Source organism: Tauraco erythrolophus, chromosome Z (genome assembly GCF_009769465.1).
Source record: "Tauraco erythrolophus isolate bTauEry1 chromosome Z, bTauEry1.pri, whole genome shotgun sequence".
NCBI lineage: Eukaryota > Metazoa > Chordata > Aves > Musophagiformes > Musophagidae > Tauraco > Tauraco erythrolophus.
The window spans coordinates 77,297,637-77,323,995 of NC_141496.1; the positions used below are offsets into that span (position 1 = coordinate 77,297,637).

The following is a 26,359-nucleotide window of genomic DNA, read 5'->3' on the forward strand; positions in this document are numbered from 1 at the left end:
GCTCTTCCTCAGTGTTAAACATTTAATTTTCCAGATCCATGGCCAAAATTTTGATAACACTTCAAATTAAAAAAATGGCTTCTGGTTGCCTTACTCACACTGTCTTTTATGTTGAGTACTGGGAATTGCTGTTCAGAGGGGACACGGGCAGCTGGACCCAAGGCTGGTTGAGTTCACTGAGCCCCATCATGCTCTGCATTGGACATCACTGATTGTACAGGCAGCCCCATGCCAATTCTTGCCACCTCAGACAACCTCCTTTCCCTCTGTTCATTCCACAGCGTGAGTATCTTAGTCCACTGACCATCCGGCAAAAAGTAGTCATTCAGTCATTCAGGAAACACTAAGGTAATAATGGGCTGGCTAATCAAAATGTGTTTTGTGAGGAGCTAATTGTCATTTTGAGGAGAACTATGTTCTGGTGTATGAACTGGTCATTACAAAGCAACTTAAAATCTAATTTTAGCAGAATACCAGACTTTAGATTTTGTTAATATTGTAGCAATATCCTACTTCCTTACTTCATTTTACTCCTTCTGACTTGTATTTCTGCATAGATCAAGCAACTGCACACTAGGAGGGATGCTGGCAACTGGGGAGAAGGACTTGCAAGCCCTCTCTCTCCTTCCCCCGCTCAACAGCACTGATGGAGCACTGTGGGTAGAGCTCATGTTCCATTTAGTAACAGAAAGGAGAGGTGTTGGACAAGCAAGCTTTTAAAAATCAGATTCTGTTGTTTGGTCAAGGAAAACCGGCAGCATTTGAACCTGTAACTGCGCAAGAGTGCCATCAGGTCAGGCAGCGTGCTCCCACAGCTGTGCAAGACTCAATGAGTGGCAGGTGCAGGCTTGAACCTTCTCACCCTTATAAATGTGACTTATGGGCACGTATTTCCTTCCCATCCTTTCCCTTCCCCTCCAACCACGTTTTAGCACTCGCCCAGTTCCACATAACACAACTGAACCTTACTGTTAAAAGTCTCTGTAGCGCCACTGTCTTGCTTAAGATTTGCTTCTCTCACCGACCCTAAACACATGACTCCACTTCCACCTCCAAAGCAAACACATGCTTCTCCACAGCCAGCCTGGAACCTCTTTCCCACAAAAGCACACAGAAGTCCAGGAATCACCAAACATGCTGCTTGTGAAAGTCCAAGCCAAGCCAAGAGCATGCCTGCTGCTCTCTGCGACCAGAAAGGCGTGATGACTGAAGAGCAGCGTTTCAGGACAAGATTCATTCCTGGCAATGAAGCGCACACCGAGGATGACTTGTTTGGAAAAGACAAATGCCCTTTTCCACCCTTTTTCAGAAACAGAAAGTTCCCAGTTAGAGACCAGACACTTTTCTCCCTATGTGGGCCCCATCTGTGATCAATGACATCCACATTAGTAGAAGAAAATTTCCCAAGAGAAGCCAGAAAAAGCAAGGGACTAAGAAGCCGTGTCTAATCCTTCATCAAAGGTGGCACAGGCGGTGCCTCTCTTCTGGTGTTAAAGCTGCCTCTGTGTGTGAGTGACTCGGTTAGGACGCCTAATTCCGCAATCCCAGTGCTCCTCAGCCTGCCCCTCCTCACCCCGTCTATCAGGAGACGGACACGCCACAGGATCCAGCCTCCAGTTTTCCTTCTTCTTTTATGGTGGACCAACAAAGCCATGCTAGGACAGTGACCTATGGCACGGCTAGAGGAGAAGAGGGCCACCAGCACCAAGGCAGCGTGACAGCTCCAACAGCGTCTGCTGGGAGAGCGCATCCCCGCTGTGCCCGGAGCCTTTTCTCACCACGCTCCCGTTGGCGCTGCCGCCATCTCCGTGCCACAGGAAGCAGCTCCTATATCGTAATGCACGTGAGGTAAGGAAATGTTGAACGCAGCATGTGAACTCGCTTGATTCGAAAAAACAAGGGTTTTCAAAAATAAGCCCTGACTGAAAACATAAATGCGTTTTTACCCATACAGTGTTTGTGTATATATTTCAATACAAGCTATTTATACATGCACATAAAAGCACACTGGGCTTATAAAACCAAACGTTGTAGTAGGAAAAAGCACATAAACACCATACATCTGAAGCAGAATGAAGAGTCTGAGATCAAGGACATCAGCCATCTGCTACCAATTATTATTAAATTATCACTTCTCTTGAGCAAAAGGAAAGGCTGCTGCGAGTATTGAGGCAGAAGTAAGCTGTCCCCTTTGCTTATGCCCCTCTCTCCATCCCTCTACTTCTAGCTTCTCCCTCTTATAACTACAGGCAAAAAAAGCACCTTCCTTTTGTCTTTAGTCTCCCACAGTGACCATGGTCCAAACATTTGTGATTTCCAGGCAAGATTAAGGTCGTAGACAGAATCTGGGGCTCCATATGAAAATGATACTCAAATTCCAGGCAATGAACTCTGTGGCTGCTTGGCTTTTCCACAGCTTAGGTCACAGCCAGCCTACCCAGCCTGTGCTCACATCCTTCCAATTTTGCGTAGTTTAAAACTTTGTTTCCAATTTTGAAAGTAATTTAAGGTGAGATTTTGACTCTAAAGACAAAGACCTTTCACATCACTCTCACACACGCCCCTTTCCCCAACCTCCAGTAAAAATTGCTAAGCGAAACAAGTATTGATTTTATAAACTCAGAAGAAACATGCTTATTCCTGCAATGGGAACATCTAGATTTTACTTCATGTTTCAGATTTTTGAGTCATCTTCTCCTTTTATTCCTGACCTCAAGTACACAGTGACCATTGCTGCTTAGGATGATGCTTAACCCATGTGGAAGACAACAAAATACCTCTCCAGGACACTGCAACCTCAAAGGTATTTAAATGGCATGTAGTTGAAAGGAGGACATCAGTCTTTTACCCACACATTAGTAAGTCAGTGACTCAGTGGTGGGACCAGATCTGTGCGGCTAAGGTAATGACGTCAGAACCAGCTACGGTTAGCAGTTTTGAATTGTCCTGTTTCTTGCACTATTTAGACCTCACAGGCTTATGGCATAGCAGATTTTTTCCAACTCTGTGGTCCTATCCAGGCATAATCTGCATCTGGAGTCAGCCTTTATGCAGGAATGAGAAGTACTAGATGAGCTGTTTGGATGTAGCTTCAAAATCTGCTTATTTTAAACCGCAAGTATCTTCAGATTTTTTTTTTTTTCAAAATTCAAAAATCAACAAACAAAAACAAACAAAGAGGATGCACCACACAAGCACAAAAACGCCTACAGCATTATAATGAAATTAAAAAAATTACTGTTGATAGCTAGGAGCTTTTGTTTCTGTTTTTAAAACCGCATTCTCCTTGACATCCTGGCTGCTATGTCAGTGCTATCATCATAGGCAAACAGAGTAACCTTTTAAATTTCATGACAAGGCCAGGTGGTTTGTATTAGGTTTGTATTGCCCTACACAGAAACACTCCATAGAATTTCGTATAAAGCAGTTGCACCCAATTCAGAGCACCATTGGGACTGATTTCATAAGCCCAGAGCAGTACACCACTTCATTTTTCTTTCCGGACAACAGGACATAGAAAAGCAGGAACCGTCTCCAATCCTTAACTCCATGGATTCTTTGGCTAAACGGTGAAAAACCCCCAAACCAACCTGATTCTCTATTTGTTTCCCTCTTACCATCAGCTCCCCCACTTTCCAAGTCTCACTGAGTTGTTGAGCTGCCAGATAAAGGGGAAATTAAGTCCCAAAGACAGTTAGAAAAATAGGGGGTGATAAGCGAACAGCACCAGTAATAGCTTGGAAACTCCTGTTAATGCCACCCAGCAGCAAGTGAGATCACTTGGAACACATGTGTTGCTGTTGGCTGCTGGAGGGGTGCGGGATCGGGAGTGCTGACTGGGACAAAGCTATTTCCAGTGCTCCATAAATCTCGCGCTCTGATCATGTCCCTTCAGAGAGTTAGTGTTGATGGAGTGATTTTCTGTTCTTCTCAAGTGGCTGGAAAAGCCCCCACGCTTCGCATGTAGTAACAAAACAAACCCAAATTATAGCTACTTCAGATTATCCTTCGGCCAGTTTTACAAATTCGTCCCACCACACCCACTCAGCTACGACGGACACATGAGCCAGAGTCAGTCCTAGGAGACAACTCCCACTGCTGTTACTGGAAGCATTTTTCCTCATCCTGTTCCAATTTTCTTAAGCCTTACGCTGAATTTTGGGCCTTGTCTTTGGGGAGGAAGTGCGATATTCCTAGAAGCTACTCTTTTCAAAGTTTCTTTCACTGGGAAAGAAAATACAACTTCTGCGAACGCATGCTTGTGAAAAACTGTCTTTACCCACAGTAATACCAATACCATCTGTGCCAAACAGCCTGCAAACTGCATTTAGATGCAACACAAGTAAGAACATGAAACAGGGTGAAGACTCAAAACACAAGAAGATGACCAAGGACCTTTTAACAAGTGGCTGCTGCTCCGGTCAATGCGTTTCCTTTGTAGGAGATGGGGATAGTCTACTGTACTCTGAAATTAGCCCCTTTACTAGTGAAAATGGGAAAGATTTTCTATGACAGTGAGATGTTCTTTGCTAGTATTTGCCAGGGGAAGTATCAGGAGAAAAGCAAGGGAAAAATTTAACAGTTCTGTGAGGATGAGTGTGAAAAGCATCAGATTGATAATAGTACAGAGATTTCACTTTGTAAAAGCTCACATTTCTTATTTTTTTTTCCATTTAATGAACGTACTGCCTGAGTAATGGTTGAGTATACAAACCTCAAATCTCATTTATTCCATAAACAAATCTGGGATGCAGGCTGACTGCTCTACAGAGCTCTTTCTAAGTTCCTAATTCCTAAATACTTAATTGCTGATTGCAATTCAATTGCAATCAAAAAAATTCTTCAATGTAATCCTACCTATCTCTAACGCCACAATAATGCTCTGACTATAACACTAAGAAAGGAAAAGGCAGGTGAAATTTATTTTGCATCCGTGATAAACTTTCACAGCAGCTTTGTTAGTCCTGCAAAACATACTCTCATATACGAAATAAAGCACCTCCTCCTGACTTGAGTTGAAATTGAATAGTAAGCTGTATGTTTAAATACGTAATAAGTAAAGAAGCTATTTTTACTTTTCCAGAAACAAAAAATTACTGTATTCACTTATCTTCTGAAGAAAGTAATGTCCTGTAATACAGTCATCAGCTCTAGCTGTTATCTTTTTCATCTGTTGAGTTGGTGGTTCATACCAACAACGTCATAGGATAAGGAAAAGGATCATGTATCTCCCTGTTCGGTTGCAACGCTGCTATCTGAAACATCCCTATCTGTGGCTCCGTGGTCCAGTCAAGAAGAACCACCAAGCCTGCGGAGCTAATTGCAACTCATCACTAATGCTGCCGGAAAGCTGGAGACTGCTCCTGAGCCCCTGCCCCAAGGAAGGACCAGGTCAGCGGTTGTGATGGAAGGGAAGCTCACGGAGTGCCGTTGTCTGCCTGCAAGCACGGACTGACCTTTCCTGAGCAGCTCCCGTTTCCCACCTGCTGTTACTGTGTGCTCCACAGAGCTCTGCTCCATAAGGGTGCCTTCCAACAATGCCCAGCCACAGGGAGCAGGTCAGCTGGATGACGCAGCGTGAGAACGCGCTTGGCTCAACGCAGTCGCCATCGGACAGGAAGCGGCAAGACAGATATTGCATTATAATTCATCTGTGCTTCCATGTCTGCCAGCTTTTCACGGGCTAGGAAAGATCAATGAATCAAAGTTATTTTGTCCTAAACACAGTTCTCACCACTTTTAGGATGCCAAGCACCTTGTATGGTTTGTATTAGCGTGACTGGATTTCTGTCAGTGAAATCAGATGCCACCACTTCATAGCCTCGGTCTCATAGGCAGGCCTCGTGCACAATGAAGTAGTTGTGTGAGAATGGCTTTATGCCACCCACATGACTGATGATATTATGATCTTAACTCATTTTACTCACATTTTCTGCAGAAACAGTTACAGTCTCTCCTCGTTCCCTCAAATACACCATATTATGATCCTGAATACAGGGAAAGCATTATGTAAGTGAAGAGCATTTCAGCCAACTTGCTGAGACAAGGAAAACTAACAAAGCAACTTTCCATATGCTGTGCAGGCAAGGTATTTTCTAAAAGAGTGATGTCTGCAGTAGAAAAGAAGGAAAAGCTAACTCTACAGTGAAAAGTCTGGAGAAATACACCATAAACCATTCTGCTCCATCTACATTCTGTATTTTTTTTATCACCAGGTCCTGGATAATTCAGCAAGAAGTAAAACACACTTGCAGAAATAGTGTCAAGTTTTTAATGCTGATGAAAGGGCTGGAGCACTTCTCCTCTGAAGACAGGCTGAGAGAGTTGGAGTTGTTCAGCCTGGAGAAGAGAAAAGACCTTCTAGCAGCCTTCCAGTTCCTAAAAGGGGCCTACAAGAAAGCTGGAGAGGGACTTTTTACAAGGGCTTGTAATGATAGGACAAGGGGCAATGGATTTAAACTGAAAGAGGGGAGATTTCAATTAGATCTAAGGAAGAAATGTTTTACAATGAGGGTTGTGAAACACTGGAAGATGTTGCCCAGGATGCACCATCCCTGGAGATATTCAACGGCAGGTTGGATGGGGCTTTGAGCAATCTGATCTAGTGGAAGGTGTCCCTGCCCATGGCAGGGAAGTTGGAACTAGATGATCTTTAAGGTCCCTTCCAACCCAAACCATTCTACGATTCTATGATTCTATGAAATAGGACTGAAAGTGTCACACACACCCATTGCCCTTCTCCTATGGCCTTACTGATCTTTTCCCTGTTGCTTTTTTACTATTCTACATGCTACTCTGCCATCCTGTGACCTTGTGTACACACACGTTACAGATCTACCCTTGACCAAATGGAGATGTTAGAACAGAAATAATGGAAATAATCACAGCATTCTTCTGGTTAATAGATTCATAGAGTGTTATCCAGAGCTCCAGGCATTGTCTTTAAATACTTGTAACTAACTGATTCCAATTTTTTAAAATGAAAGTCCTCAACAGCCTATGTCAAACAAGACAAGCTTGTATAGTCATATCAAAAGAAGTGTCATCAAGGTTAGGCGGACTTAAAAAGATACTAGCAGCCAGAAACTTTCCATGCAGACCAACTCTCCGCATTCTACCAGACACTAAATACAGAATAAATTAAATGTCTGCATAAAACAGCCACCTCAGAAAGAAACAAACCAAAACCAACCCCAGATCCACCTTCAATTGTCATCTTACTGCACCATCTAATGGCAACTGGAGCTGCTTTATAACATATCCCAGTTCTCTTTAGTCAGCTGAACTTCCAGCTGGATTTTCTGATCTTCAATCTGCAGCCAGCTTCTGTAACGTTTCTCTTGGATACAGGATGTGGTATGCCATGGAGATATAGCCTGTCTATGAGTTATCTTAGTGTGCAGCACTAAGCAGCACAGCAAGAAAATAGGGAACAAGAAGTGAAAACTGGGCACACAATCGTTCTTCCACGCAATTGCCTCCCACTTGTCTGACAAGGTCTGAGCCATGATGGGCTCAAGGCACTGAGAAGTGATGGAAAAAATGGCTTTAAACTTTGAAACTTTCATTGCTTTCAAAACATTGTTTAAAGATATATCGAATATGCTCAATTCAAATAATTCACATCACTGAATTTAATCTCTAGGAAAAAAACCTTGTAGTTTTGCGCCTTCTCAGATGTTCCAAGGTTTGAACAGTAAATGGAAAATGAAATCAGGATTTGTTGAAGAGGTGGACTGAAATAAACAGCAGGGAGTGACAAATTCTGCAATTAGGAAGATGCCCGACAAGCCTCTCATAGCATCCAAGACTGAGGGCAGATCAGTTAGGAGTGTGATTAAGCCATCAGTATCTCACTTCTTGCTCTCGCGGCTCAAAGGTCGCTATCAGAGATGTGTTATGCATTCTGCACCTAACCTCTGATTTTTTTTAGCTGAAGCATTCAAATCCGTGTTTGTCTTAGAAGGGAGACACTACCACTGACCTCCTACCCTCCTCTGAAGCTACATATCTGTAGTGAGACCTCATTTGAGAGAGGACAGCAAGTACATTGAGCTGCTGAGGACACCCCAGGAAGGACACAGCTTGAGCACTCCTTGAAGAGAGATCAACAGTCAAACTCCAGGCAAAGGCTGACTCACACCTCTCTCCTCTCCTAGTTGCTATGAAGGAACCAAAACAAGGCAGACAACCTGTTGCAAACCCCGGCCCCCCTTTCTGAAGTAAGGTGTTCCCTTGAGTTGGTAAGAGCGGACATGCATGTGGTAACAAGGGTCAGGAGCTTCCCGACCCAGGACAGACCTGCATGTCACTGTGGGCTGTGCAGACCGTGCCAAGTGCATGTCGCTGTACAAGTGTGCTGAGCTTTAAAGACACAATAAATATGCTTCAGAAATATAGATATAAAAGCTTTAAGAAACACGAACCAGGACTTCCCGTGCTGTGTTTGCATAGGACGAAATGACCCCCAGTAATGAGCTCTCTTGCAGCATTTATGAAACTTGAGTTATTGAGCTGTAACACGGGCTTCTTGATGAGTGAACCGTAAAGTAACTCAAAGATGAAACAAGCCCAATGCACATGTATCCCATTTCCAGTCAACCCGGCTCAAGCAACCTCGGGTGACTTTCCCCCAGTACTTCCCCAGCACTAGCTTTGGTGTGGTGCTTCAACACCAGTGGGCTACAGGACTGAAGTGTCCATACAGAACATTCAGGTCCTTTAAAACAGGTAGAGACAGAGGGCTGGTTCTCCAGTGACTTCATCCCAACAGTAAAATCCACCTGGCAACTCTCCCCTTCACTCCTCCCAACACATATATCTGACAAGGCAAGATTATCCAAATCCTTTACTTCTTCCAAGTAATGTGTGTGGAAGATTCTCACCCTCACAAGAGTACTCGGCAGCACATATACGTGCTATTCTTTACATTCCCTCTGATGCTGTAAGGTGGCCTTTTAGCTTCCTACAATACATACAGGGAAAGCCTTCCAACTCCCGAGTGTGGGGACAACATTTTATGTACAGTTTTTAAGAACAAACTTTGTTTAAAATACAAAAACCCACACTTTGTATACCACTCTCACAAACTACTGGCCATATCACTGCTAATCTGTACCACAAGATTAATGTGAATTTAAATGCTACTTGTCAAAAATAAGAACACAAGTTCTTATTTCTTAACTTTCTGCTGCTGGATGGAACACAGCTGACAACGTTACTTACAAAAAATCCCTGAATAAAAGTTCTGACATTGACAGTTGTCCTTCCTCAGGGGCTTGCCTGCAATTTTTTATGCTTGTATTTTTAATGATCCATTTCTGATGTTTAGTTACTGAGAACATTTGCGCTCAAGTAACATAACAGGATCACTGTAAGTGATTAATGTCTTCACAAATCAAATCTAGACAAGAACGGCTCAGCTACAGGCTTGGACTGTGGTTCTTTGCCCCTGGGTCATGACAAGAAAAATCCCCTGTGCGCACACTGGAGAAAGAGGCATGAAAATTTCTCTCAGGTACACGACAGCATGTGAGCTCATGTTCCCTTTAAAGGACTGTAGGTGTCTGGCGTCTGATGACTGGTAAAATGCTAAGGGTAATGTTATCTTAGTTGTACTTCTCAACATTTGCTAAGTCCTCTGTTTCGCCTTGTAAAATAAAATGGACATTACGCTCCTTTCACTGAGGCTGTAATTTTGTGGTTTTTGTGTTTTTTTTTTTAAAAAAGAAAAATTTCTGACAGATCGCTTGTGTGCTTTTACATGACACTGCAAGGAAGAAGAAAGCATGAGAGTGGAGAGGAAAGAAAAACCTGAGAAACCAAAGCTTGTGGCCTGGTGCTTACAATTCCCAGGCATGAAGTGGCAACACCACCGCTATTGCTTTGATCTATCTCCCTAGTAATTTCTCTTCCTATTATAGAACCCCTGACATTTCACTGGCATTCAGATGTGATTAAAATATATTCTAATATCTATAAATAGAAATGTTGGTTCAAGTACTAATTAAAAATAATCTGGCATTTGGAAACCTGTATCAACAAAAAAGTAAAAAGGTGCAGTAAATGGCAACAGGTGAAATGTTGTCCATCTTTTTTCTGAGAAAAAGCTAGATCTCTGTTTTACTGATCTTTATGTTAACGTTTGGATTCCCAAGTGTTTATACAAGTGTCCACTCAATACCTTCAGCCCAACACTCACAAGAGGGATTTTGCTCTCTCTTTCAACTGTTGCCATAAATTTCCAGTTATAATAGGGTAAATCATGTACACTGACTTTCTGCAGCATTCACAGTAGTTCTTAATTAAACAAGAGTCAAATGTCATGTTAAGTTTACTGTGCTCTCTCATTGCACATTAGTTTGATCATATGCTACTTCATAACTAATCCTTGTTTATATATAAATCTACATATCTTATATTTTCATGACTGATTCCATCTTCTTACCTCATCTCCTGAATACTACATGCTCAAAGCAAAGACTCATTACAAGGGTGTTTTCAGCCACAACTTCTGTCGCCTTAATCATCACAACTCTCCCATCTTGAGAAATCCACAGGTGCTACAAAATAGTCAGTGCTGCGTGTAGTAATCAGGATTTACTTGTTTGTCCCCAAAGACATTAAGCTCTGGAGCAGGGATGCTAGCCTCAGATGTGCCTATGTGATGGGGAAGGCGTGTTTACAATATCACATAAAACAGTGTTTTCCTCAGAGACTTAATATCCGTGGAACTTACTAGCAGCAACTGTAAAGAACTGATTTCCCCTTAAACTCATGTCCAAACCCAGAACATACCATAGTCTCTCTAGAAAGCAAACTTTGCTAAGTTCCTGAGACTTCAGAGCACTCAAAGAAGAACAACACGGGCTGACCATGGGGAAGAATAATTTTGGACTGTAAGAGACACGATTGCATTTGGAGACAACACACACAACTAAAATGAACTGGTCTCTAATACACAGTCGCCATGACATGGTGAGAAATTTAACACTTGAGCAAATGTGCTGCTCAAGGTACATGTACAACAGTAATGACACCAAGGCTGCACTGTCTCCTGCTACCATGGTATGCAAACACACCTGGACCTACACAACCTGCTCAGAAATACTGAGTGACTAAGGCAGCTGAGGATGCAACAATACTGGAGTCAAGAACATCCCATTTCAGATTCAGACATGGAAAAAAGAACCTGAATGAGCTCGAATCCTAGTGGAACACTATCGCTCCTAGTCAACAATGCAATGGCGTATGTTAGGGAGATTTTTTTTTAAGTGAATTACCTCAGCATCTTGCTCTCGGAGCTGGTACGTTTTCTCTAAGCACTGCAGTATTCTAGGACACAACGTCTTCTCCTCCAAGAGGGACTCCAGAAGTAAGACCAGCTGGTCAGGGAGAAGCTAAGAGGAAAATAAATGCCACATGTGAATAAAGATCTTTACTTACCGAGCAATTAAATGGAAACAAATTGAAGAGGACAAGACTGTGATAACCTGTGTAGTTCCAGCAAGTGCTTGAACTACAGGAACTTCTAGCTGTTTTCTGAAAAACCTCAGGGTTTACGTGTCTGTGTTCTGAAAGACTCGGTCGTAGGGCCCAATTAAGACTCATTTTCCATGGTTTTCACCACTATAGTTAGATCAGATCTAAACCATGCTTATCTTATCAAAACATAATTCTAGCTTATTAAAGTAAGATTTTTATGGAATACATATGGTAAGTAATTCCATTTTGTTTGGGCTTGGGAGGAATAAAAAACGAGAATAATATACAGTGCATAATTTCAGGAATCAACCAGACATATGAACATAAAATTTTTAAGAGTGGTATTTTTATCTGTTATATGAGCAATTGCACGGTATTCTTACAGTGAACAAAGAAACACAACACAAACCAGTGACTCACAAAACAAGTGTTGTAACGACACGTTTTGAGGCATATTCTAGTGCAAGGAGTCACAAAGCATCCATCATTACATGGTAAAGACATGTGAATGTTATGTTTGTGGTGCACACAGTATCTATCTATCTATACGTGTACATATATTTAGTAGTGAGTTGCCTGACTCCAGCACCTATCATTTTCAAGTTTAACCCAAAGTAGTCGAAAAAGAAAAAGCACAAGAAGTCTGATGTAGCAAGTGCTTAAGTGCTCTGTTTAATAGCCTTCTTGGATGAATGAATAAATAATTCAAACGGAGCTCAGAGAGAAATTACACCAGCTGCCAGGAAACATCTATTGGAAATTGAGGGTTCAGGGTGATTATTCAGAAGTTTGTTACATGCCCCAAAGCTTTCCCCACTATTTGTCATTGTGGGGTGCCAAAAGAGGAAGGGGGAAGGGAGGAAGAATGTGAATTTAAGCTTTTGTGCACAAAAAGAAACTAGCACTGCTCACTTCTAATGTTCTCCAGATAATGAAAAAAGATACCCTGTTACACTAACGCTACTTCCAGCTTTTACCACACGTGGCAATTCTCACTCCCTCCTTGCTGCCCCTGTCCCCCTCTGCTGTGTCAATGCGTTCGGCAGGTACAAAATGAAGTTGACTAGAGGAAATGCCTCTTCCAACAACACACCCCACAGCCAGGGCTGTCTACGTGGACTGAACAAGTCTGGACCCCGATCTCTGACAGCGAGTCCGTGAAGATGTCAAGGATCTTCTGATAAGTCTCAATCTGTAAACAACCATCTAAGCAACATGACATTTTCTTCCCTTTTAGTCTGACATAATTTGCCACTAGTACCTAAATCAGAACAAAGAAGGAAAGAGATCTCTAGGATTTTAATGCTTTAGTTTCCTTGCATTTTGATTCCTTTCTATTTTTTTATTAGTAAAGTTGCATTCTTGGAAGACTGAAAAAACCTCACATCTTACTGGCTCTTACTGCAACATTTTCTAAGGGATACCAAAGACTGTCAACAAAACAGAGTTGTTAAAAATAGTCAGACGTTTAAAAATACTAAATATTTAAATTTCAGGACAACTACTAAAATGCCAACTTGAATGTTTACTGCGTGGTCCAACAGCGGCTGCCTGGGGGATGGTGAGACGCTCTGAAAAATAAAACAGGGAAGGCTTCTGGGAAGTGACTCTGCTTGGAAACCGAATTCATTCTGAACACTAATAAAATCTGAAATGTTGCAGAACACCACGCACAGAAAGGTAACTTCTGGTTTAGAAAGCTTTCTCTGCTAACTACAAAGACAGCAGAGCAATACTTATTTTGCAGAAACTGTAGAACAGCTGCTTGAATACATAGGTGCAGAACAGCTGAGAGTTATTATTTTGTAATATATCTCCAGTATAATCGCTATACAGATTCACCCACAGAAAGCTATTGTTTAAGATAACATTACAGAATCTCGTTGAAGCCAACAAAAGCACAGCCGCAGAGCAACAGTCATGTCCTTAATTTACCTCTGCCCTGTGCTGCATGATGAGTGAAGAGTTTTCAGAATTACAGGTTAAACTCTTTATCAGTTTAGATTTGAGACTGCAGAGAAAAAACGTCTGAGACCACAGCTTCCGTCATTTTCCCACGTTCCAGCTGCCCGAGACGAGACTTTACATACCAGTTTCCAGCTCCCGGTTTAATTACAGTCCAAGGCAGGAGCCAGCAAACACCAGCAGAGAGGGTGGGGGCACCAGCAGAAGAAACGCTGACAGACCTGTAACTGAAGTGCCACTGGCGGGCGTAGCTACTGCAGTCTGTTCTCCCGCTACTTCCAACACAAAATAAAAGGAGGAACGTTCTCTTTCATTTCTTACCCTTTCCTCTTAAACAAAAGAGACTCTGCCTAGGAGAAAAGCCTACTCTAAGCAAAGAGGCAGACTGCTCGGCCGAAGTTTCACAACAGAGACTACTATGCAGTCCTGTCAGGGGTATAGAAATCTTCTTTTCTCCAAACACAGCAGTGTGAATAACTATCTCCATAGCAGTTTTTTAATTGTTAACAAATAAACGTCATAAAATTATACTAGAATTTTCAGTCAAAAAACCCACACTCCATTATTTTTTGTTGGTGTTTTTTTTTTTTTTTTTCCCCACTACTGCCTTTATTTGTCCCACCCACCTGTTACGTCTCATCTTTCACACCATGAGAATTGTTTGGGGTACACGCTGTCCATTTTCCACTTGTTTGCCTTATGGTTAATAGAAAGGGGCCCCTGCTTTTAAGCACTACCAGAACATTAATGCTGGGCAAAACAAAAAGCCTATTTCTTTTCAAGTCTTGTGAAGCTATTTTCCTTTACAACAACTCATATTCTGTGAATGCAATTGAGTATCTAACACACATAAAAAAACCCACACAACGCAGGTATAGCGAAATACAGCAGGATAAACTTTACTGCATTCATGTATATCTCTACATTTTAAACATTCAGAAAATAATCATAACATCTCAAACACCAAACTTCAGTCTTCCTGTTAAAAAAAAAAGAAAGAACAGCCATATCTACGTAAAAAAAAATCACTCTCTGAACTGTATTGGAGGATGCTCAATCAAAATGCTCAAATATATGCAATTATTGAAGTAGATCACTTCAATCAGGAAATGCGGCGAGTATCAAGAAATAGTTTTCATTACGGCAATGACTGCGGCAACAGCATCTATTTATATTGTGAAATAGACAGCTCCTGCCCCAGCCTATGCCTAACACATGGAAATCACACTGCTTTTCCCAGGGTTCCCCCTCCCCTTGTTGTGAGCACGGACTCTAAAACGTGGGAATAAATTAGTATGTTGCGATCAAGCACACCAGAGGTTTTCTGTCATGTCCCATATAATTAAACACCATCCCCACTATAAAGCTGTATCCCAGCACTGCATACTTTATCTTGCCCTTGAGACTGTAAAACCTCTCCTGCAACTCCTCAGCCTTTTCGAAGAGTTCACTTTGTCCTGCCACTAAAGAGCCATTTGTCCCCTGCTTCTCCTGTGTTACCTGATGTGGTGGTTTTAAAGTGTGAATAATTAGGCCATTACCTCTAAAACAAACTCCAAATGATAGGGAGCATCAAAACCCGGTCTCTATTTGAAAAAGGCAAGATGAAAGAATTAAAGAAAACGTAAACAAACTGAAAACAGTATAACTCAGACTATTACTGAAGCAGCTTACTGGGGCTGAGAACAACGTATATACTAAATATCTGTAAACTAAGAAAAAGCATGCTTTGTATTTTATTCATATCAGTACACAAGACACTTAGGCCATGATACTGTATTACAAAAACATCTCAAAACGTTAGTAGGTTTGAAAGAGTTTCCACAAATAATCCTGGAACAAAACTACTGAGTTTTCTGAATCCTAGCCCTAACCTGTAAAAAGCACAAAGAAAACAAATCTTGCCTCTTCAAAGATCTGGTATAGCAGCTACAGAGGTCATCGACCTCACCTCCCAGAAGACCACCCACGCAAAGAAGCGTATTTATCAATTCCTACATTAACAAATGTAATAAATGCCAGATTCACCCTTTTTACCAGAAAAAAAAAAAAGCCACTGAAACTTTTGACTACTGACCTTTCACAGCCATGAAATGTGACACAGATATATCTACTTGAGCATCCACAGCACCAGCGCTTGCACTGCACCCCTAAGCCAGGACACAAATCACGAAAGCAGTACAGCTGGTATGCTGAATATCCCATTTGCTCCTGCCTGCACTTGAATGAAGTCATTGAAAGCCTCCTTGGAGGGGAAATGTGCCTCAGACTAATGCAGCAACCGATTGACAGTGGCGTGATTTCTATTATTACTCCATTATCACACTGGGATCAGTGCCTAAACGAGCATACTTCCTCCCTGATGCCATTTCCTTTTATCCTGGCTCTAGTCTAAAAGCGGATCAATGGGAGTAATATATATGATGTCACTTCAATTTACAGCTACTGCCTCCCTCTCTCATGTGCACAGATAGATCGATTCTTCCCAAAAATGGTTAAGAAATGCACAGGGAGACTCTTCTCCCAGAAAAGGGTTCTCTGCTATATTTGTCTGTGTAACCACAGCAAGGAACTGTTTACACTGAGCAAAAACAGGGGGAAAAAAAAAAAAAAAAATCGCTACCGTGCACTGGAAAATGCTGGCTAAAATACAGCATAAACAAGGCCCAAAACAGAACTAAAGCAATTTGACCTTTGATAATTATACAGAAAAGTTTCAAGTTTCTAAGGCACAACATTTTTCTCCCGTATTTCTTTGAGAGAAGGTCATTTTGTGTGTCGTCCATCGTCCCCCCAAAAAAACATGAAATGTCTTTACATTTACATTTTTCCAAGATTTCCTAAAGTCAAACCTAATTCCTTCCCACCCCTCTCTTAGGAAAGAAAGGGAAAAAACCCCGCCCCAAAGTTCAATAGTGAATGGTTCCCTTCAAATAGAATTTCCTCATTAATTGCAGATAAGAAGGCACTGCTACTAGTCCAGGAGACGGGATTTATAGGGCCAGGCCATTTCTGTGCCTATACTCTGAACCGATCAAACAAATCCCTGAATGAATCTCACGTTATGAACTCTCCACATCGACAATTTGCCTTCAGGGCTGTTTTCCACAGGCTGCGATTAAACAAAAAACCTTTGTAAACCAAATCCCCCCTTCCCCAAACTGTCCAGAAAATTGTTAGCTTGAAAATTCAAGAAAATACTAGTTATTCGACAACATTTTCAGACAGGCTTTGTCACTGTTTACCTCAAACGATATTCTTCAGATGCTGTTTTCATCTGCACTGTGGCTTCTTTTAAAAGAAAACAAGGCTTCCCCTCCCCTTCAGAGGCTAAAATGTACTCATATCAAGTAACATATGAATTCAATAAAAATGTCCACGCTAACAGCTGTTAACTAGCGTAGTGCGATACACTACTTAAGAGAGTCTAACACTGAAAGAACTACTCTGCAGTTTGATTAATATGCAGAAAAAAAAAGTATTCTGCAGCTGACAAAAAAATGCTTTGAACTGGTCTGCAAAATAAAACCCATTTATGCCGGAGGCTGACAAAATTTCAGAAGTGTGTGGCGAAGCAGACGGTTCTGTTTAACTTTATTTGGGTCAGTTTGTTTACGACTTCCCTCTTGCTGAAAAGTCAGCTCCCCTTCAAACGTTTATGAAAGATAGCTAGACCTCATTATATTTAAAAGCAAAATAAATATCTCTCTCTGCAACACATTCTTGTCTACCTATGAATGACCTTCTTATGAAATGTCTTCCCATTGTGTGTAATTTTTCTAAATCTCTGCTCAGATGGTTCTTTCTGTGCTTGGCAACTCATTTTTCAATATCTATTTTAAAAACAAAAAAAAAAACCCAGGAATTGTACTGGGTTTTTATCATGGAGAAGAAATTCCTATGAACTCTACTTCAAAAAGCCTTACTTCAAGAAGTAATGATAGCAATAAGTTCATCAGCATTTGATTTGCATTACACTTCAGAATGCTGTTTCTGGGACATTTACATCACTTGCTTCATACTAGCAGGACACAAAAATGACAGTGAGAGCAATTTATTTAAAAAACAACTGCATTTGCATTTAGTTCCCAGTCACTTTCCTCTTTATAACATCAAAATCAAGGATTTCTTATTTTTGGAAGCAGATCATCTATGCCAGAAATATTTTAAGGCCCATACCTACTCAAATATAAAGGTTTGATTTATTCTGGCCATATATGTGAAAACATTGCTAGGTGAAGGACGCAAATCCCAAAGAATTGCACAAACTTAAATATGCACACAAGTCAAACGACCTGATCTCGAAAGGCTTTTAATGCTCCTTTTCAAATGCAAGGACAAAAATAGCAGTAGTCTGAGTGCAAAGGTCTGCATGCAAGCAATAAATGTTATGACACAGCTACAATTTAAGGTGGGCTTCCGGAGGGCTTAAAAATGTTTTGTGCATGTGTTTGATTTTAATTACAACTTAACCTGATATGTGCAACACTAATATGTCCACAAATCAACAAAACTTGGGAACTTTTTCTGGTGGAGCAATGTATTCCGCATTTGTGAAAGATGGGCTGCTGATGGGCAAGCACTTTACAAAACAGGGCTACTTCTTAGAGACGCCCTCCTCAAAACCTATCCAAAATTAACATTGATTTGTCAGGTAATGTTTGCATAACCAAGGCCATACTTCCCTAAACGGGGAAGGCTCTTGAGATTACTTACGTGCTTAAACTTCATCATATTCACACAGGGGTTTTTTTTTGTCCTGTTGCATTTAAATGTGATTTTGACACTGTACAAATCATTGTACAAATCACTCACAGTACTTGCACCTAACTGGTTGGTACTTATGCATGAAACTTATTTTTTTTCTTAACACTGAAAAATATTTGTAGGGCAGCATGAAAGTAAAAGCAGACAGGGAATGGGTTGGGGCAATCCCATGCACAAGTACAGGCTGGGCGGAGAATGGATTGAGAGCAGCCCTGAGGAAAAGGACTTGGGAGTGCTGGTGGATGAGAAGCTCAAAATGAGCTGGCAATGTGCACTGGCAGCCCAGAAAGCCAACCGTATCCTGGGCTGTATCAAAAGGAGCGTGGCCAGCAGGTTGAGGGAGGTGATTCTGCCCCTCTACTCTCTGCTCTTGTGAGACCCCACCTGGAATACTGCGTTCAGCTCTGTAGTCCTCAACATAAGAAGGACATGGAGCTACTGGAACGAGTCCAGAGGAGGGCCACGAAGATGATCCGAGGGCTGAAGCACCTCTGCTATGAAGACAGGCTGAGAGAGTTGGGGCTGTTCAGCCTGGAGAAGAGAAGGCTCTGGGGTGATCTCATAGCAGCCTTCCAGTACTTAAAGAGGGCCTACAGGAAAGCTGGAGAGGGACTTTTTACAAGGGCGTGTAGTGACAAGACAAGGGACAATGGCTTTAAACTGAAAGAGGGGAGATTTTGATTAGATATAAGGAAGAAATTTTTTACATTGAGGGTGGTGAGGCACTGAAACAGGTTGCCCAGAGCAGCTGCGGATGCCCCATCCCTGGAAGTGTTCAAAGCCAGGTTGGATGAGGCCTTGAGCAGTCTGATCTAGTGGAAGGTGTCTCTGCCCATGGCAGGGGGGTTGGAACTAGATGATCTTTGAGGTCCCTTCCAACCCGAACCATTCTATGATTCTATATGTTACAATACTGTGAGATGAGAATGTAAGGATTTAATTTTATCAATATTTTAAGCTGACTTTCAATGTCAGAATCAGCAGCATAAATGAAAGTTTAAAGCTGTTTCATGTTCTGTGTCTGATATTCTGGTTACGCGTTACCAGTAGTGTTTTTAAAAGGCCAGCCATTACTACCAGTCCATAAACTGAAATTTTTTTTCTTAAGCTATAATAGAAAATACTTTCCCATAATTTACTTAATGGAGAGAAGATCCACTTACGAAGAAATTCAGCATCTGCAATCTAATATAAATGCACTGAAATGTCAAAAATGATTAAACCTTTATGATCTAACATACTGCTGAGACAGCAAAATGAAAACCAGGTGGCTTCCACTACAGGTTCAGTCAAGTTATACAGTGCTTTCCCTCAATCCTAGTTTTCTCAGAGAAATGTTTCACCATAACTTTACCCGCAAGCAGAATAATTCCCTTTTGAGCATAATAGGCTACATGTTGTCTACTCAATGCAGATGATCATCTCTGCCACTTACTACCGTGCTTCCTGAATGGGCTTCTCCTGGTTTCAGGTGAAATGGCCACAGCAAGATAAAAGTGGACACGAGAAGCCAGATTCCATGTCTGAAATTATACTCCACAGGATCATTACTTAAGACACACTGGGAACAGACAGCATTGCTCTGACACAAGCAGAGTGCCACACAAGACACGTCAGCCCCATGGTTAGTGCTCTCCAACTACACGAAAGCAGCTGGCACTAAGACCACCTTCTCATCTAACAGGAGACCCAACAGAGGCACTTCAGGTTCTGCAAACTGTTCTTCTAACTACGTAAAACAAATCCAAGGAGAACTCCGGTTTTGTTTTCCAGACTCTTAGACTACTAAAATTAAAGGACTCGTACAGAAGACCAACAAGTCTTAGTTCACAACTGGTGGAAAGATTTCACACCCACATTGTAGCAGATGCTGAAGTGGAAGTATTTGCCTCCTTATTTGTCCACCTAAAACACTCTAGGTCGCAGCTGCTCCAGGCTATGTGCTGATGCTTACATCAATGGCAGTATAAACCATCTCACCGTGAATGACCATCATCTAGATCCTCTGAAAACAAACAGGCCAGTGATCGTCCTCTGAGATGTTGAAAGTTGCAGACTACAGCAGACGCTGAAAACCACTGTTTCAGTGGCCAGTCTGAAATAATACCAATTATGAAATGGAAGAGTTGAAGAGCCATTGTCACTGTATGCAAGCCACAACCACCAGCGAGAGTACCCTCAGACAGATTTCCTTCATTTTTCTGACTGTATGTGCTATAAGAAGAAAGAGGGATGAAAATCTGAGAGCCAAAGAAAATTAACTAACTTTTCTAAGCTTTGCTATGTTGCAAATTACCGGCCAAGTAATCTCATCACCCAGCACTGAAACTGCCAAATCCTATCTGTAGGAACTACCCTGGGCAGTTAAGCTACCTTTTCAGTCCAAAATCCTTGCAACAGAACTGAGCAAGGGCTAGCCTGAAGAAGTATCCTCTCTTTCCTTAAGAAATTGGCACATACATGGAGATTTCTGGAACAGAAATTTGTTCTACCTATGCCTACCAACGCAGAACCCAGTCAATACCCAGACTTCATCTAGGATTGTGGTCTTCAAAGATCATAGGAATTCACTAAGTTTCCCAACTCTAGCACAGTGTGGTCAGGTCTTGGGGACACCATGACTTGTTCAACAGAACATGTTCCTTTCTGATAAGTCAATCACAAAAGTATTATAGCTGCCCGAAACAGCTGGCATCATTCAGAGAAAGAACCTGAAGCAGGAAAGAGATGAGAAAGAACTTTCTCTCTTCTCTAACCTTTCATCAGCCTGGATGCTGCTAAAGAAATTCATATCAATTCCACTTAGCTCATGGCTACAGGATACAGCACTGCTTCACCAGAAGGGTGAGGACTGGCCAAGGTTCATCATAAAGCACTAATAATGTCACAAGCCTTTCTGAAGGAAAGGATGAAAGCACAGATGGGAAACTGCAATTCCATCACTTGACCCTTTGCTCCTGGAATCCACAAGAATCAACCACCTTTTCTACCCTTTTGATTATCAAATAGGTGGTAAATAATTTCACATATAATTATGTCAGTCATCTTTTAAAGTTTGTAGATCAACTGCAATTCCAGATCTCAGCGAGCAATATTTTCGTCTGACCTGAAATCTGGCACTGATGCACTGTGTCCAACACAGCCTGTGCATACTCACAACAGTTTTTCCAACACACCACCTCCGTTTGATCCTTCATTAGAGGGGTTTCGTTTTTCCTTCTTTTTTTTTTTTTTTTTTTAAGTTTGTCAACAACACAACTGAGTGGACTCAAGTTCCAGAAATAGACACATACCTCCCAGCAAGCCTTAACCACAGACAACCTTACAATAGATGTAGCTGGAACAGTAGGACTACATAGGTGATGCTGGGAACTTAGACAAGCAGTATGTGGAGTTTGCAGTCACGAAACAGACTCCACTGACTGGAGATGCAGAGATGCTAATCTACAGCCATCAGCTTCTTGGATTCTTTTTCTAACATGTCACAACGGCCACGACTAAAAATCTCCTGTTGTCTGAGAGAACTCTTTCATCGTGGCTGACAGTGATCCAGTTACACAGCCGCTATCACTTCTCAGACCAATTACCTCAGTGTCTCAAAACGAAGCCTTTGGCACTTCGGAAGGTAACTGGTACTGAACCCTGCACTGTGACTCTAGCAACACAGCTTACCGCATGCCTGTCACATTGGTCTTCTAGCTTCTATGCTGGTTCCCACCAAGATCACCTCTAACCCAGCCTCTGCAGCTGGTGCTGGTGACACTGAGAAGGATCACAGGCGACAGCCAGGCTCTTCCTCCATTCCACAATTCTCCACTCAAAGCACACAGAATTCTTGAAAGGGAGCCTGAACTTCGTAATAGGTTGATCTAAAACTTGCTCTGTGAACTAAGGACTGGTCACAAGCGCCACTACCTTCCACTTCAGATGCATGGCAAGTTTCTCAGTCTTGCCTGCTCGAGTACAAATACATCGCAGCACGTACTTAAGGGGGGGGGGGGGGGGGTAACCTTTCCTGCCTCCGAAGAAACTCCTTCTGAAACAAAACACTCCACTGCACGCAGCTCTCTCCAGGGGGAGGGGATGAGACAATAAGCAACACATGACAGATGTTAGTTCATTGCTTAATGCACTTGTGGAAGCTACTCAGATTCTATGGCATTGAGTGTGGTATGGAACAGAACAAGCATATCCCATTACTTTTTATTCTTGATTTAAAAAATATGGATAAGATTTTATTTAAAACTGTTGCGGAAGAGAAATACCATTGGAAAAAAAAAATCAAGCCTTTAAAAGATCTGAGGACAAGTGGATGAGTGTTGCATGACACCCTTACTATGCCCAGTGCTATTTAAAAAGATGCTGTGGTTATTAGCAAGGCTCTAGCTGCCAAATTTCTCTTTCAAAATTTTACACAGGAGCATTAAAACTAACCATAAAAAGCTGAAAAAAAACCCAAACCTAGTTGAAACTTGCTGGACATGAACTTTTCCAAACTGCAATTTGACTTGGATTTTTAGCTTGAAGGAGTGGAAGAAATCGAGTCGCTCAAGACAGGATTTGCACACCATTAGCATGTGTAGGAGCAGGACTTCACAAAAAAAAAAAAGAAAAAATCAAACCAAACCTTAAAGGTTAGTTGAAATACTACTGTTCTTAGAAGTAATTACAAGATAAAATGTGGTAAGAGAAAAAGTGCTACATGCTGCTTATTTCTCAGATGAGACTTTCTGTAATGTCAAGGCAGATATGTGAATTATTAAAAGGGAGCAGGAGTTATTTTGTCACGTGTACTGACCAGTACTTCCACATATAGACACAACATTAATAATTACTTTTAGATCCAGATAATGGATTTGTTTCTTGACTCATAACTACAGCTTCATGTGGGAACAACTCTTCCATTTAATAGAAATACTTCAAAGCACTAGCCTATGAAGAGCTCTCTTAAAAAAAAAAAAAAAATAAATCAGTACTTTGTTGTGATTATAGAAGTGTGTACTGGTTTTATGACAATGCAAGTGGCAGAAACAGACAAAAAAATATTTTAGACATAATAAGCAACTACTAAGTTGATGAAGAAGTATGAACAAAATACATGACATTTAAGGCACAAACTCCCTTATAAATTCATTCTCAGAGTACTGGTAAAACTAGAAGCTTTAAATATCTTGATTTCCTTATAAAATAGGGATAAATGTATTTTATTATGCTCATTTGTAATATTGGTATATGCACGTGAGCATACAAAGATACGCTTACATAGTAAATCACTGAAAAGTTTTTACCTCTCTCCAAACCCTTCTTTTTTAATAAAAAGTCCCATAATTTTTTAAACATTTTAGTGGTGATGGGTTTTGGTTTTTTATGTATCTGTAAGGAAGATTCAATGACTTGCTTGGAAGACCTTAATTTCATACCCCCCAACCATTAGGTTTATGTGTCACATTCCCGACTACTTGGAATCGTTTAACGTATTTATAAAAATCAGGCACTTGCAACTTCATTTCCAGAAGCAGGCAGAAAGCCTTCTTGCCTAAATGCAAAAGGGTTCTAAGTTCTCCATTTTCAAATAGAGATTAGCTATGATGTTTTGCATCAATCATTTACTACAACTTTCATTTCTAAAGCGATTTGAAAATCTCCAATGCTTTACAAAAGTAAAAGTTGTTGCAAAAAAATAAAAATGAAAAATCCCACTCTGAAGTTGTTATTTATTTTCAGCCTACAAACATGCAGAGAAATTATTCAATTTACTGCCATTCATTTCCATACTATTTTCGCTTTAGCAAAAGGCTCTGATGTGTGTAAAGCAGAGTGCCCCATATACCACTCCTGACCTGTGCGCTTTTGGGTTCCACTCCAGACATTTCATGTCCTGCTTAACTCAGACCTTTTTAACATGGACTCAAAGGAACCACTATGGGCCACAGCAGGACGTGCCTGGTAAGCAGGCATCAAGCAAACCACTGCAATCAATAGCAGGGGAGCCTATCCTCTACAGAACAGCATTTACTTACTTACTTATTTCTAAGGCTGCATGCTACTTAACTTCTCCCTCATCAGGAAAGGAGGGAGAGGAAAAAATGTTGATCTCCAGGAAGGATATGTGGAATATTTGCTGTCCTATGGCCTCATTCCATGCTCCTTATGGAAAGAGAGCTCCCACTAACTTCAAGGGAATATTTACTCACATAAGGAGAACAAGACCAGCACTTACTCACTGAAGCTACATACAAATGTGAAAACAATCAAGCAGATAATGCCAGGGAGCAGTGGGCTGACTGTGCAGCAGTAGAGTATTATTTATATATGAATCACGGGATAACGACTAAGTATAGTGCTTCAACAGTAATTCATAATCTTATCTACAAATAGAAATAGTTGACTGAAAGTCGGCTTTAGCAAGAACCTACAGTGCTGTGCACAGCGACAGAACCAAGTTATTTACATGAAAAGTTTAAACAGTGCAATCCCACAGTAATTTAAGAAATTGCTTGGTAACAGATCATTTAAACCTAATTTAAGGTAAGTAATGAATGCTTTTGAACACTGAAATGCAACCCATTCCACAGTGCAAGTAAAGTATCTGCTTAGTGTGGATCTCGCTCTTAAGAAGCAAAGGCAAGTAGTGTCCACTCCATCGGCTCTTTCCATCTAGTGAAATCAATCTTTAGAAGTTTCATTTCGGGCATGTTTATGCTGGTGTGGCTATTAGGGACCTGCAGTTTTCATTATAAACTGCAATTCTCAGGTGTTTATAACTTAACTACATAAATTCCAACCAGCAAGAAACTTGGCATTAAAGTTCTCAGTCTATAAGAGATTTTTAAAAAGGTACTTTCACTATTACTATTCCAGATAAAATGTCCAAGGCAGTTTACTGATTTAAGACAAGTGCCTACTTTTTAGAAATGAAAATTTAACAATTGATTACTCTAGGATGAGTCTAACAACATTTGTAATTCTTTGAAATTAGGACAGCTACGGTAACAAACGGCGAATAGCTATGGCTACTTTAAGGAGTAAATCTTTTCCACTGGCAAAATTAACCCTTCATAACTCTATCTTAAATAACATAAAAGAAAACAGTAGCACTTTTTCTTTTCTTTGAAACTAGGCAGTAGAGATTTAGTTTGCTGTGGGCTTTTCCCCCCATGTTTAAAAGAAATCCCTTGGATATGTCTCTCAAAATCCCAGCCACATCATCACCTACCTCAACAAAACCCCAAGACAACTGCACTTTATGAGCATGACCCTGCAAACACTTAAGTGTAATTAACTTTGCGTGCATGAGTACCTCCACTGAGAGGAACAGCACTCTACATGTGCTCACAAGTTTGCAGCATTAGTCCCTCTTAAGTGTCCCTTTTAAAAGGCCATTACAGCGTTCAATAAATGAATAGCAAAGTCACACTGTAGAATTTTGCAGCAACAGTGTGGTTATTGTTTTTTTCAAACTAGCTCAAAACATGAAGATTCTACATTATATTATACAGACTCATAGAGCAATATCTATTATATGCTGCTTATTATCTGCTAATGAACTCATTAATTTGTATACAACTTTAACCAGTCCAGGCTGACAATACGCTGGGATAAACAACACATTCTTGGAAATTTAACGCTTCTTACTACCCCCTTATTTTCAAACATGGACATCTTAGCTACAACAGTATATCAGTTTTTAAAGCAGTTTCTGTGCATCACTGACTTCAGTCTGAGAAGCTGCTGCAGCACTGACTTTCAGATGTATACATACCCACAAGTCCTAGAAAGCTGGGAACCAAAAGCACTCAGCACTTCTGGAAATTAAGGACCTCACAACTATAGTGCGTACATTATAGTGGCCCACGTGAAGCAGAGGCTACACACTGAGATCGGTTTCTCTTCTGTTTCTCCAGCAATCTTACAGTTATTTCACCATAGATTGTTAAGAGGGTGAACTCCTGACCATGATCAGCTTAGCTATGAATCAGCGTATCTGTCTTCCTTTTGCCAATTATCTTTGTCTAAATTCCAGAGAAGCCGAAATATCCACTTTAAAGAAGGAAAAACATGCTAAACGGCCTTGGATCTCACCATTAAAAAAAAATTTAACCTGGAAAAACATCCAAATAGACATAGGAAGCCGACTACAGGG

The 26,359-nt window shown here is 41.0% G+C and overlaps 1 protein-coding gene across 1 annotated transcript in view; it reads right to left on the minus strand.

Moving 5' to 3' along the window:
• Nucleotides 1-928: 928 nt before the first annotated feature.
• Nucleotides 929-26,359, minus strand: part of AOPEP (aminopeptidase O (putative)) — a 188,370-nt gene continuing 162,939 nt past the window's right edge. The window contains exons 10-12 of the mRNA XM_086629909.1: nucleotides 12,578-12,745; nucleotides 11,283-11,399; nucleotides 929-1,300 (exon numbers count right to left, since the gene is read on the minus strand). Coding sequence (XP_086486035.1) covers nucleotides 929-1,300; nucleotides 11,283-11,399; nucleotides 12,578-12,745 — 657 coding nt within the window. The remainder of the gene's footprint in view (nucleotides 1,301-11,282; nucleotides 11,400-12,577; nucleotides 12,746-26,359) is intronic.